This window comes from Varanus komodoensis, unplaced genomic scaffold, assembly GCF_004798865.1.
Source record: "Varanus komodoensis strain SLA01 unplaced genomic scaffold, ASM479886v1 scaffold2, whole genome shotgun sequence".
NCBI lineage: Eukaryota > Metazoa > Chordata > Lepidosauria > Squamata > Varanidae > Varanus > Varanus komodoensis.
This window is the reverse complement of record NW_025335568.1, coordinates 30,874,629-30,889,408: the sequence shown is the minus strand read 5'-3', so window position 1 is coordinate 30,889,408 and position 14,780 is coordinate 30,874,629. Positions and strand designations below refer to the sequence as shown.

The 14,780-nt window shown below is 43.1% G+C and overlaps 1 protein-coding gene across 3 annotated transcripts in view; it reads right to left on the bottom strand.

The window, feature by feature from the left end:
- Window positions 1-748: 748 nt before the first annotated feature.
- The window catches only part of JADE1 (jade family PHD finger 1), a 78,341-nt gene continuing 64,309 nt past the window's right edge, over window positions 749-14,780 (bottom strand). For all 3 annotated transcript variants that reach the window (XM_044429702.1, XM_044429703.1, XM_044429705.1), the window contains 2 exons: window positions 12,618-12,735; window positions 749-5,259 (listed from right to left, as the gene is read on the bottom strand). In XM_044429702.1, the coding sequence (XP_044285637.1) occupies window positions 4,346-5,259; window positions 12,618-12,735 (1,032 nt within the window). In that variant the 3' untranslated portion in view covers window positions 749-4,345. The remainder of the gene's footprint in view (window positions 5,260-12,617; window positions 12,736-14,780) is intronic.

Below are 14,780 nucleotides of genomic sequence, written 5' to 3'. Positions count from 1 at the left end.
AGAACTAAGGTCTCAGAATCAATGGTTAATCTGTATCTAAGAAAGTTTGTAACCTGTGCTCAGATATAAGCCTTTGAGGAACAATGGATAAGTTAGAAGGGGTATCTGTAGTTTGGTCCTGAGGAACCTCTTCCTTTTGCTGAAGCATAATCTGTTATCCATCCAGTAGAATTGCCTCATAAAATTAGCACCCCAGGCAAATTAACAGGACCCTACATGTGTAACTTAAGATGTTTATTTAGAGTGAGTGTCACAGTAGGATTTCCAAGAAAGAAAAGCAGACCTGAGATTTCAGGTCTTCACAAAGGTGAGGGAGAGCTTATTAAAAGCAATAGCATACTATCTTGTGAGTGTGTGATTAGAAAGCACAAGTTATTGTAAATTATCCCAGGAGGAAAGGGAGGGAGAATGAGATGGAAACTGAAGGAGATGGTAATAAGCCAAGCACAACTACACTCAGGTGGGTTGAAAAGTGAGAAAGAGAACAATAAGCTTCAGAGGCAAGGAAGAAGGAAAGAAAGGGGATTTATTATCTATCTGTTGTCTGCTGTGACAGAGAAAGGGGGAATCCTCAGTGCTGAGTTAGATCTAAAAACCAAGAGGAAAATCAATACGGATTCCACTATGCAGGAACATCAGGTAATAGGAATGAGGACAATCACCTAGCCAGGGATTCCAAGCAGAGTACCTGTTCTTGGAGAAAATAAATCTTGGAAAATTAACAGGATGCTAGACCAAAACAATGGAATGTATTGCAAAATGTACAGCATTTATTCACATACAGACAAAGGCACAATTCTACTAAATATTTTAACAAAAAATACAGCCATCTTCAACTAGGTCTTTATAAATACTTCAAAAAGGGGAGGAAAATAAATACAGGATTGGGCCATGTAATATAAAATAGTCATCTCTACATATACTTTATTTCTGATTCTATCTGTTTTGTCATGCACCTGTTCTCAAATTTGAGCAAAATGGACACCAAAGCTAGGCACATAGTGAAAAATCCTCTGTACAAGGTTTTACAAATGTAATGACAGGCTTTTTTTCTTTTTTAAAATAATAAAGATTTGTACATATGAGACATGTATAACCTTTCGTTCATTAGACTGGTGTTATGTGTATGCATCCAGTACCTAACAGAGAGCATTCCAGTCAATATTACAAAAGGGTTTATTAGCCTACATTTCAATGTAGTACACCAATTATAATCAAAGGGATTTCTTGGGCAGTCTGCATAAGGAAAAGGTGAAGGTTAACCAGAAATCTCAACTGTTTCCATATCAACAAAATGAATGCAGTGGTAGGTAAAGATTACTGCTTTTATGATTCTTCACTTATTAAATATTAAGTATGGTATGAAACTTATACAGCTGGTCATACTGATATTTTCCCCTCCTTCTGCAGTTAGTCTATGGGGGAAAGCATTATTTATTTTTTTCTCTTTCCTTTTTTAAATTTTTGGTTCAGCATTATTCAAAATATCAGAAAGCTTATTAACCTAAACATGGTGGGGAGCAAAACAGGTAAGGCATTCTTCTGCACAAATGCTAGCATTCCTAATAGTGCAAATGTTATCTGATACCTCTTTCAAACTTGGTCGAAACATTGAATATTTTCTCAGAATCAAAACCCTCAGTTTATTCCTTCTATGGCTTGATGAACAACACCCTAAAGGGCAGGCTAACTCTCTCAACCCTCACCTGAAAAACTTACTGTATTTAAAAGTATATTCATCAAATCCCTCTTTTCCTATTATTTAACATGAACTTTGTCTGCTTTTTAAAGAAGCAAACCCGGTCAACATACCTGCAAAATACAAGTAGTTAATTAATCAGATGCAATAATGCCTTTTAGAACTAACTCATTTCAGTTTCCAGTTGTGGCCTAAAATCTTTAGAACTGAGGCCCAAAAGTCTTAACCTGCTTGTTAATCCTATTTGTCCTGACCCAAAGGCTATCATCTGCATGGACTACATTGGACACAGAGATGTGCAGGAGAGACTTTTCCATTCACTTCTGTTTTGTAGAATATCCCTGCCCACACAGAGCTCTGCCTAAGCGCCACAATCCCAGCATGTAAAGAGTAGCTACAGGACTAGGGCGATTACATACACATTAAGGCTCAATTTTGATAATCCTCCAGCAATCTGAGGATTCATCAACAGGCAACAGAGTTGCACTCTTCATTCAGGCCCACGTTCAGTTTTCTGTTTAGCACTAATCGTTGTTAGCTGTAGTATCTGACTCTTCAAACTCTAGCATTTGCCCTCCAAACAACAATCAAAATCCTACTTTGAAGTATAGTTTCTGGTTTTGTTTGAAAAGCAAATCACTAACCATAAGATAGAGTGGTTAGTGCTAACCCAGAAACTGAAAGGAGTAAAAGAACAGAGACTTTGTGAGCCCACAGCTCATTTCCAAAATATGGAGCAAGTGGAGATGAATTTTGAGGGCTAGTTCCCAGATTACATGATCATGGGAATTGCTGCTAATTATATCTACGTTTCATGAGTTCACACATTACCTTTTTCCACTGTCCAACAGATTATGTCTGTTTGCATGTAAGAAAAGTATGTGTAAACCTCCCCAAATATAGTTAGTACTGATCATGCAGGGACTTGCATAGCAAGATGTAACAGCAACAATCCAGTTCTCAGCTGAAACCCCTGGAAGACTTGAGTCAGATTGCAAGGTTTCAACATTGCTTTCATAGTGTTATAAACCCACCTCATTAAAGACAAACCTACAGTGAGAATATACAGTAAGTGACTGCATATTTATGTTGATGGATTGGGAGGAGGGTTGTCCATAAAAAACAATACAACTACTGCTGCTTAAACTTTTTAACTAGGCTATATGTCTAATTTTATATCCGAGTTGAGTCCCAGAAATTACAGCAGCCTAAAACTACCTATGTATCCTACAAATGCACTCTCATGGGTGCAGAAAATAGACTCTTAGTGATCTGTTCATCTTATTATTGCTGATGGCTTACTCTTTCTAGTTATTGCAATTTTTTGATGATGTAACCAGAACACAAGCTCCTTCTTGGTCAAATCTAATCCATATCATGGAATCATGTTGTTAAATTGGCTTAAATGTAAAGCACTACTCACATCTTATTGCCTTTCCATTTTATTCAAAAAATATACATATATATTTATTACATCCTTCTTTTTGTATTTAAAGTAACCCTTGCGTGTAGGAAACTTGCATATCCCAACACATACCTTTAGTGCACATTGGAAAAGGCTGCTGACCAGTGCCTTTAGAAATGTCAGCATATCTTCATGGCAAATTTCAACCTGTTTTACTTGTCATGGCTTCTCCCAAGGGCCCCTGGCAACTGTAGTCTCACCCGTTACAGTTTCCAAGAGGGAGAGGAGAAAGGTAATGAGCCATGCTAGAAAAATGATTCATATCTGCAGTGTAGACATGCTCAGTCTTTCCCACTTGAATTGTCATCGTATTTTGGATTGGCAGGTGCCAGCTAAAGCAGGCTACAAACCTACCTACCTCCTCAGAACAATACAAAGTACTTTAAGACATAGATGCCCTCCAAATTTGTGGAGCTGAGTCATTTTCATCCACTCCTTAGGCTCCCTTCAGAATAGCACTATGTGCTGCTGTTCCTGGTTGGTTGTCATTTTTTTTTTTTTTTTGAACTATCGGGCAGCTTGGTTCTACCCCTTCAGGTTTCTAGTAGTCATCATAAATTCTTACCTGCTTGATAGACTTGGCATGACAACTCTTCTGGGGTTATAATAGGTTTGAACTGCCAAAACCCCCTGAATTTTAAAACAACAAAACAAAGTTGCAGACTACTAGGACTTCGTCTTAGTGCAGCCTGATGAAAGTGACAATTTAGAATGGGTTAAGCAGTGCAGGTGGTTATTACCACCATATTTCTTTATCCTCTTGTGTATTAACACCTTGTGCTTTTCAGGGACAGAGGAAGCTCCTCAGTGCTATCTGCCTAAACCAGGGTCTCCCCACTCAAAATCTACCCCACTGAGTATTTGATTTTTCTTTTTATTAATTAGTGTTCAGCCTATTGATCAATTGGAGCAATAAGGTCAATTTCTCAGATGATTTCTTCAGGGCAGCTGCAGATAAAGAAGCTTGAAACCTCACAGACATGAGGATAGGCAAAGGGCAAACTCTTAGTCAAGTGCACATAATTCTACAGCCCAAGGAAAACAAGTAAATTGTTGGTTGATCTTGTAGCCATGTCTAAAGACCCTCCTCCTTGTCACACCAATAAATAATGCAGAGTGGATTTTTTTTCCAAGCTGGGGATTCACTGACTCCAGTGCTGCTACTGTGTGTCACTCTCCAGTCAGGAAGCAAGGATGCTTCTCCTAATAATTTCTGTCCTTCTAGAAATAGTGCTATTTGAACTGAGCCTTTGCTGCCTGCATTTCTTGTCAGCCATTTCTGTTTCTGAATCACTCATCTCCGCATCAGGGGCATACCCGTCATTCTCGCTGTCTACCTTTAGGTTGCTTTTCACTCTGTCTTTAGGGGAAATTCGACCCAAGCCCGAGTAAGAATAGTTCGAGTTTTGGCGGCACGCCTCTTCCTGCCCCTCTCCCTGCCCCTCTCCCTGCTGCTGTCTTTCCCCTTTCTTTGGAATTCGGAATCCTCCCCAGTTTTTCACAGGGCTTCTGGGTGTCGTAGGCACTTTAACTGGAGCTGGGCTATAGTTCATTTTGAAAAAGGAGCCATTGCATTTAGGCACCATTTCCCTCCGGGTTCCAGGCGCTGACCTGCCACTTGGGTGGTTCATGGCCCTTTTGTTCTCGAATTGCCTCTGAGAGAGTTCACTGGATCTCAGGGGTTTGTGGTTGTGTTTGGGAGGTTTCTCCTTCAGTTCTACTTTCATCACATCACAATGGGAATGATTGTCTCTTCTCTTCCTGTGGTCTGCTGTAACAACCCCATTCTTCTGTTGTGCTGATCCAATTTGTGCTTCTGCAAAGGACTTTTCAAAGCTAAAAAAGCTACCGGGAGTTGCAAGACCTTCCCTTTGACTGGGCTGCTTAAGTAAACGTTTGTCATCATGCCCAGAGTCAATCCTCAGTCGTTCTCTTTTCTGTGTTTTTTTCAAAGAGTGACTCAAAGACATGCCCATTTGCTTTCTGAAGAAAGCTGAATGCCATTTCAAATCCTCTATCTTAGGTGCATCTGGGTCCAGTGGTGAACTGTTGAAGAGGACCATATTTTCCATAGAAGAGAAAGAGGAAGGCATGCCTGGGAAGACACAAACAAATGGATTCATGGTTATCTGAAGCAAACTGCAATCATTTCTGAGTGTTGTATGTTCATCACCTTTTCACAAAACTTTACCTTAGATCCAGCCTAAGGGTGCAATGCTATGGCTGGTAGACACTGACTGGCTAGCCACAGAAAAAAGATCTGAGTTCTCACTGTGACCTGACTAAAGCCCCCTGAGATTGCAGTGGGGTCTGCATCCTTGCAAAGCCCTCCCTCCACTCTCACAGATAGAACATGCTGGTTGAGGTCCAGAGAGTGGAAGACCAGAGCAGGTGCTGTGGGGTGGTAGGGGGAGACACCACTATGGTGCAAAGTATCCAGGCTGTGCCACAGCCCCTCCTCATAAGCCAGGGAACAACATCCAGATGACGGAGAGTGCAGAGGCAATCTGTACTCTATGCTGCTCCTGCACTCAACTGAATGCCTGTAACTTTCCAAAACCAAAGGGTTACAGGCAGCCACATAAGATGGCTCTCTAAATTAACTGTACATACATGCAAAGTTACCCATACATATAACTCTTATCACTGAAATCTGCAGGACTTTCAAGAGGTGACCTTCAGTGAGATTCTCTGCATTTTGTCAGCTGAAACCAATGGAACATGGTGTGGATTCAGAATAGGTTCGTTTAAAGCTTATACTCCATACAAAATTAGAATGACCGCTTGTAGTAAAATATTGCAGCATGAGGGTCCATACACACTTATGCACATCTATGATCCACCAAATTTAAAGCAGCCCTCTGGGGATTCAGTCAGCCTGGTTTTGCAATCTGCATTGGGGCTGCAGAACAAGTAGTAGGGTCACAAATGTGCTAGGCCACAATACATTGTGGTCTTGGCTCAAGGTGTTACAAGAAACCTGTACAGACCTGTTGGTTGTAACACCTGTCCAGACACCAAAATGAACTGTCAGCCTTATCTGATCAAAGACTTCCTGTACCATATAAGAATTCCTAGATCAGTGGATTAATTGGGGGAAGGGTCACTGTGCAGCAGCAGCTAAATCACTGTATGTGTGTGTCACTTCCCCAAGCATGATGTTAAGCCAGCATCACGTGAAAGTGGCAACAGGGCCACAGATGCCAAACAGCAGTGCCAAAGTTTCAGTAATCGGGTTTTAAGGCAGCTAAATTGGTGCAGCTGATTAATGACTGAAATCGGAAGGTCATCCAACTGTGGCAGTTTCCTGCTGAATGAGCACTTCTGCCTTTGAAGAACACAGAGTTACAACTCAGCTACCTATTTCTTCAGGGTTTATGCTTTTAAAGCACTTTCTGAGTGGCAAGCCATATTAAAGAAAGGTCATCGTTCCATTTCGTTTCTAACTGTCTCCAAAGCACTTTGCCTGTCAGAGCAAGACACTCAGGTTTAAAGAATGTGATAAAAAGGCAGACATTTCTAGCGCAATTCATTTTTAACATAATAGACTCATGGAGCTCTGTTCTCCCGACAGTATTTTTCTCCTTGGCCATATGATAAATTTCTATTATTGTTGAAAAGTCAAGTTGTCAACTGTTGGTAAAAGGAGGTTAAGTGTGGTGAACAAGGATGCATTGTTTGTCTTGCGACATTTATGCCCTTTGCTTTATAAAGGACAAGAATAATTTCCAAATGAATACCAGGGAGAGGGGAGGAGTAAGAATGATATACCTTATTTCATAATCCAAGCAGAAAATGAAAGGCTTATCCATGTGGTAACAGTGAACATTAAATAACATTCAAATATATTTCCTTTAACAAACTGATTGTCATTAAATGGACACAATTTTTATATTTGAAATAATGCAGGTTTTGGAACTGTGCCCTCCCCTAAAACACAGTTGTCAACTTGGAAGTGTAGCATGAGCGCGAGAGGGCAAAGAAACTTTTTTCCATTTACCCCTGCTCTGCTACTAGGTAAAGTGGCAATAAAAACAAAAACTTTCTTAAACATTGAAATTGTCAGGATCAGGGTCTGAATGCGCACAGAACCAGGAGCACCTTTGGGGGCACTTGCAAGGAGCACCTGTGGAGCAACTGTGCAGTGCAGCTGGAGACCCTGAAGACCAGCGCAAAACGCTTCCCTACACTGCCGCTCCTTGCCACAGCAATGCAAGCGTCCTGGTGGCTTCTGCTTTTCTATGCCTTGTTCCAGTGCCAGCTCGTTCCTGCCTTGCACAAGCCCTGCTCCAGTTCGTTCCTGCCTTGTTCAAGTCTTTTCCCACCTTGCTCCAGCCAGTGCCCTTCCCACTCTTCCCATTTTCCTCCAAGCAGACCCTGCTCACTCCAGCCTGCTACAACTCTTGCATCAGCGTCTCTCCTGCAAACTAACTTGGGAACTATGCTCTCACACTCACTCACTCTTCTCTTCTCTCTATCTCTCGTTCACTGACTTGCTCCAAGCCTCTGGCCCACAGTAAGCTCCAGACTCAGCTCAAGCTCACACCCTGAACCCGGCATTCTGCCACTCCTTGCTGCTGCCCATGGGCCGGTCCTCGTAGTTTCTATGACCCTTCTACGCCCCGTCCAGGTTTTCAGCGTGAACGCTGAGATAGCCAGCATTCTGCAAACCTTGCAGAACCAAGTCACTACCTTGCAGGCTGAACTTCTTGCCCTGCAAGTGGCTAGTCCTGCTGCGCTGCCGCCGCTTCAGCAAGCCCCACCACCTCCCCTGCCGGCCCACTTTGATGGGAACTACGAGGCTTCCTGAATCTGCAATCTGTGACCTGAGGCTTACCCTACTCCACACAGTTGTATTTGCCTCATGGTGAGCCTGTTCTATGGTGTATCCCCTGCTAGAATGGGATGACCCTATCTTGGGGAACCAGGGGAATTTCACAGCAGCACTGAGAGGCATGTTTGGCCATGCAAGCACGCCCACACCACTAAGCTGCCCTTCCAGGCTCTGCAGCAGGGCCTCCATTCCATGGCTGAATATGCTGCAGAATTTCAATGTCCTGCCAGTGACACCTTGTGGAATGAACCGGCACTGCACTTCCATTTCCAGCAAGGTTTAAACTCAGCAATTAATGATGAACTGGACAGAACTGATCCTCCTCTTCCTTAGTAATCTTAACAGCTGATTTCCAGAGTCTTCTGGTGGCCAACCCTTCGACCTGATGTCCAGAAATTCATGTGGTCTTGTGAGACCTGTGCAAGGGCCAAGGTTCCTCCCCAAAAGCCTACTACAACCCCACCTGGCACTTTCCAAGACATAGTCTGTAGTGTCTCTAGATTTCATTGTGGACTTGCCCTCATCCCAGGATCACAGTGCCATCCTGGTAGCAGCAGAGCTGCTTACTAAGATGGCCCACTTTGTTCCTCTTCGCTGAATTCCTAACGCATTGCAGACAGCCCACCTATTCCTCACTCACATCTTCCACCTCCATGGTCTACCTGAAGTGGTTATTTCCAATAGAAGGCCTCAGTTCACCTCCTGCTTCTGGGCAGGCTTCCAAGAACTCCTGGGCATCCAGAAAAGGTTGTTGTCAGTCTACCACCCACAGATGAACAGACAAACTGAGCGGGTCAATCAGGTGTTGAAGCAGTACCTCTGCTGCTTCCTCACGTACCACCAAGAGGCCTGGGTTGACCTTCTGCCCATAGCAGAATTTGCTTATAACAACATCTGCCATGCCTCCACCAGGCATAGTCCTTTTTATGCCAATTTTGGCTACCACCCTCAAGATCACCCATGAACCCCAGTCACAGCTCTAGCCCCTTCCGCTGATGACTATGTCACCCACCTCCAGAAGATTCACCAAGAAAAGCACTGCCTAGAAGCAGCTAAAGCTGCCTACAAAGCCCAAGAAGACCAACACCATCAGGAGGGGGCCCCATTAAAGTGAGAGACAAGGTTTGGCTCTCTTTGGAACACTACTGATCCCACCATCCCTTGGCCAAGCTTGACCACCAATATCAAGGGCCCTATCCTGTCATTCAACAGATAAACCCCGTGGCCTTTAGATTAGATCTCTCCCACACCCTGAAATTCCACCCAGTCTTCCACATCTCCGAGCTGAAGCTCCACCACCCCATCTGTTTCCAGGATGCACCGTTCCACCTCCCACACCTGTAAAAATAGATGGACACAAGGCCCAGATTCTGGACTCTCGGAGGTCTTGTGGAAGACCATCGCTGAAGCCAGCATGGCAGGTGGGCAGGGTACAGGGAAAGGAAGAACAAGGTACCACCATCCTCTGAAGAATTCCACCAGTGCCTCAACTGACAAGAAGGGAAAAAACTTTTATTTGGTTGACACTGGTGGTCTAAATGTTCTGGAGTGCAAGCTGAACCTGGATGCAATCCTATTCTTCTTCTTCTTCTTCTTCTTCTTCTTATTATTATTATTATTATTATTATTATTATTATTATTATTACATTTCTATGCCGCCCCTTGCCGAAGCCTCCTAGTCTCCTAGTCTCTATGCTTTTCCCACCTTCATTGGATGCCTAAAATCCCCTGAGTTCACAGAGTTATGGACAACCACACATACTGAACACACCAGAAACACACATAAATATACATTTACATTGACTTACACTCAATCTAGACAAATAGTAGGATATTAGTCAAAAGCAGAAGACCCATAAAGAATGGGAGAGGTACATAATGGAGGTTAAACAATGTGGGAAGTAACCACAAGAAAGTAACCAATCAGTCTTACACAGACCTGGTTCACACGACATGATAACCCACCACAGGTAACTAGCATTGTTGGGTTGCAGGGTCATCCAAATCCAGACCACTTCTCATAGGGTGGCTTATTTATTATGAACAAGCCACGCTGACAACCCATGGCTTGTCCTGGGCTTGCTTATACCACAGCCCTGCGGATTCCAGGGACTGACAAAAATCCCTGCCAGTTCACAATTTCATTCTGATGCCACCAATGACTTCCCCCCTCCAAGTGTCATTTTTGGAATGACTGTCACTGGTTCCCTACCTGTTTAGTTTCAGTGCCACAAAACTGAAAAATTGTTGATTCTTCTTGTGGGGATGGTTGTAGTGGTAGTATGCAAATACATACTTACTGCTACCCAACATGTGTGGTCTTGCTTGGTCAATGTCCTTGCGTGTTTCAGTTACTGAAGGGAACAGTAACATACATCGAAACTGGCAAGGGGAAACTGCATAATGGCTAACTGGTGCACAGCTGACCAAGGTCAACTGCTAAGTTGTTACTAAAAAGTACGAATAATGGGAGGGGGAGGAGCAGTAAAAGAAGGTGCCCCAAAACAGAAGGCAGCATCTCCCATTAAGCAACATAATTCTCTTAATGTTTATGTTGAACTGACAGTTCTCCATGTCCTCCATCTTTTCAACACTTCCCAGAATCTCCAGCTACTTCAAGAAGTAGAGATATTAATCCCATCACCTTTTCATGGTTCCTTTTTGGTGCACTTACTGCTGCAATTCCCTGACAGTTCTCCAAAACCTCAAATGTAATGGCTGGAAAGGAACTAGAGAAGAAATTTGTATCACCTGGGAAGGACCGGGAAGAGACTGGGAAGAGGGGAAATACCCACACATAGAGTAATCAAGGGGATAACATTGCTAAGGGGCGGGGGGAATATTATCTCATTCTTGGTGCACTTCTTTTGCTGAATTTTTCTCTTCCTTTCTCTCTGGTGCTTTTCAACTGATTATTTGACAACTGGTCCCTGGCAAGTGTGTGAAACAGCCTGTTTACAGTCTTGTGTTATCAACTTCCATGTATGTTACCTACTTTACTTTGCCACCCCCTTTCACACATGAAAGATACAAGGAAACTGACCATGCAACACTAAACATACCAGACAGCTATGAGAGCTTACTTGCAAAAGATCAGGAAAAAAATAATTTTGAAAAATGAACTCAGTTACACAATTTTCAGGTGCAACTTTTTTTTTTAAAGCAACTTTGTGCTTTTTTGAAATGCTAGAAAATGTAACAAGAAAAAAGAACAAATAAAAAGGGACAGCAATTGGACTGGGAAGAAGGAAGCAAGACAAGTTTTGCTGCAACAAACACTGGGCGCAAGCTGGACGACTGAGGGGAGGGAGGTGAAGAAGAAGCCATAGTATACCCAATCCTTCAGGCATACCATGGGTTGTTCTATGAATAATAAGCATCCCGTGACTTAGTTTTTAGGGTGGCTTAACCTGACGTGCAAACCCACCTATACAGTATAAACATAAATAGCTAATGATTTTATTACTGTCTAGAAAGAAAAAGACAACCTTTAACCAAATACCAGAAGACTTCTGGAAAAGATCAGCTGAGAGCTCTAGCAAGGGCCACCTGTCCCTCTCCTAGGAGCCCACTGGATGAGAGGAAGGCGGAGGAAAGAGTTGGGAACATGGGAAAGGAGGGAAAGGCCACATTCACCATTGACCTCCTGGATAATGTGTTCCAGACTTTCCATAGAGCTTCAGCTATTGGTTGGTATCAAAATATTATAAGCAAGGCAGGGGTGAGGAAACTCTCTTGCCTCCAAGGCTAGATCCTGAGCCTTCTGACTCATCCCCAGGAGAAGGGTGGGCTCTTCTCTCTCGGTGCCAGAGGCTCATCCCCTAACATCATGAGGGTCTCTTTCTTTCCACAGGCATGGAACACTTTCATGCAGAAAGTGTCAAGAAATGATCACTCTTCTCTCCCAGGATAGGAAAAGAATAGCTTTGACAAAGGGCAGAGAGGTATCTGTTCTCAATTACTGGAAGAGGAGCCTCCACACTGTTATTTCCAATCAGTGATTCTCTAGTGCTGGAATCCCCAGTTGCCTTTTTCTGGCACTGGCGGAGAGGATGCTGAGCCTGAGAGGGAACCTCTGTGGGAAGAAGTTCCCCACTGCTGCCTACAGAGAGGTTGCCCTCGGCGGATAACAAGTTTCCCACTTCTCCATGACCTAAAGAGAATTAAGTTATGCAGTACAAGGCAGTAACGGAGACGGAGCTGCTGACAGTCATGAATTGACAAAATCAACACATCAGAGCTGCAGAACTTAAAGCGTGTTATATCATAGTTTATGAGGGGAAGCAAATAATCTCAATCTAAAACAGGCAGCAAGTGGCAAGTCACATAAATAGGTGTACCAATAGATATTCTTAATACATTTTGATGAAGCCATCCCCAGGAACTTAAGCCAGAGAAGTTATCAGAGCCTATTCATATTCACATATTAAAAATGTTTGCTGAGTTTCCCTCCAGTTTTGCAGGTGCAAAGACGTCTATGCCAAAACGTAAGAAATGTGGGCCAGTTAAATGTATTATTGTGCAGCATAACGTTATGACATGAATTCAGCTTTCAGACCAATATGCCAACACTTCTTGTCATGCCATACTCAGAAACTACAGAAGGCAACAGAACTCACCTGAAACTCTTTCATGCTCTACAAGATTTGTGTAGAGATTGAATATCTGCTCTTGGACTTTACAAACAGATCTTTTAATTTTTTCCCGTCGGGTCACCATATACGTGAGGTTTCGGACCTAAATTAAACACAAAAATATGCACAATTACTGAGACACATAGAAAATACAGACATTATTCTGAAGTTAGAAAATGGGCAGATCTGCAAGAGGGAACTGTCTCAAGGATCAGAAAGCTTTTAAAAAATGAAACACTGTAGTTCTTGAACATAAACGTGACTTCTTAATTGAATTAAAAAAAACCCTTAGCAATGGCACTAAGGTTTCTCAAGGAGGAAAGGGGTTGAGAATTCACTCCTTCCACCACACCCATCCAATTCCACAGACCTGCGGCTGTCTATGTTTACTCAGTGGTGAAAGAAAGGCATGTGACACAAGTGCAGAGGATCTCTTCTTTCTTGCTAGTTTGCACATTCCAGAACCAGGCTCCAGCATTCCAAGTAAGTTCCACACCACAGCAGTAACACATACACGCAGCCTTTGGACCAGCATCATCCCCTCTGAGGAAGTGTTCATGCCACGCTCAATAACCCCGAACAAGCTGCATTAGCTGCACTTATATAGTTTCCACAAGTCATCAGGGCTATAGCCCACTTACGAGCACAGCCCAAACCTTTGCCATCCTGATGCCTTTCAGCTGTTGTCGTTCAGCAGTTCAGTCATATCTGACTATAAGTGATCCTATGTGCCGAATATCACCACACTTTCCGATCCTGTGCCACCTCTTTCAGCTGAACCATGCTCTGGCTCACATCCTCTTTCAAGTAGTCTAACCAGTTTGCTCTTTAGCAACTTGGTTTTCTATTGCTGCTGAGCCTTCCAAGCGTATTTTTTTCTAATGAGCTTGATCGCATAACGTGGCCAAAATACACGAGTCTCAGCTTGGTTATCTTGCCAACCAGGGATGCATCTGGTTCCAGCTATATTGAACTACAACTCTCACCATCGTCTGCCAGCACATTCAGTGGCTATTGTGGCTGGGAATGATAGGTGTTGTAGTCCAACACAACAGGGAGGCACCAGGATGGAAAAGGCAAGCACAAGAGCTTTGGGACAAACATCCTGCTATCTCACCTAGAAAGGCTTCCCTATTCCCTCTAATGAAGGATATTAGAGTGGACCCATGAGCTAGAATCTTTTCAAGATGCCTCAGCCATCATCTGCTTCTTCTCTCTGAACTTAGGAGCACTGTAGTTACTAGGAGACCCTAGGACTCACCCTTCTAGCAGACTAATGGGGAGGTACTGTTAAGACACCAGCCTTTTAAACTCAAGAATTGGCAGCCACCTTTCTTCCCACAGTCTGCTCATTACTTTCCTTAAGTGCAGAGTTCAAAACTAGCTAGCAGAATCATCATCACAGACTTCTCGTGATGTGCTTGGCTCTGCAAAGACCTGCCAGCTAATCGCTACTGAGAAGAGGAAGAGCGTGCAATCAGCTGCACATATATCAGGTGGCGTGCCAGAGGCCTTCCTCATCTGCTGCTTCTACCAAGCTTAGCTTTCAAAGAGAGGTTGAAGGAACAGCACTGTCTAAATTTAGGACAAGACTGGCATTTGTCTGGAGCTCTTTCACCCAGCAATCTTCTTTCTGGAATGCACCTGCTTCTTGCATAAGCAATATAGCCAGACTTAGTGGGTGCATGATCCTCCTTGGCATCAAAAATTTGCACTAGCACAGCCAGTAAGTCTGACCAGTCAGAATTCTCAGAAAAATTATCAACCTACCCACTAAGTCTACGTTCCAAAAATAGATGCTGACAAAGAAATCAAAAACTGTTACGCAGGTTTCCAAGAGGAAAACTGTAACACGTCAAGGAAAGGTACGCTCATAATCATAGGTGCCTGGAACACAAAAGTAGGAAACAAAGCGGAACATATGGTGTGGAAAAGATGGCCTAGGCAGTACAAACAAAGCAGGAGAATAACTCCAGAATTATGTAAAGCCAAATGTGTGTTCAGGGCAAGTACATACTTTAGGCAACCAATCAGATGACTGTTCACAGGGACATCAAAAGGCAGCCAATACAGAAATTCAAATATGTGAGCAAACATGGAAAATAAAACAATAGCTCACTGACTGGAAATGTTCAGTATACAGCCTTA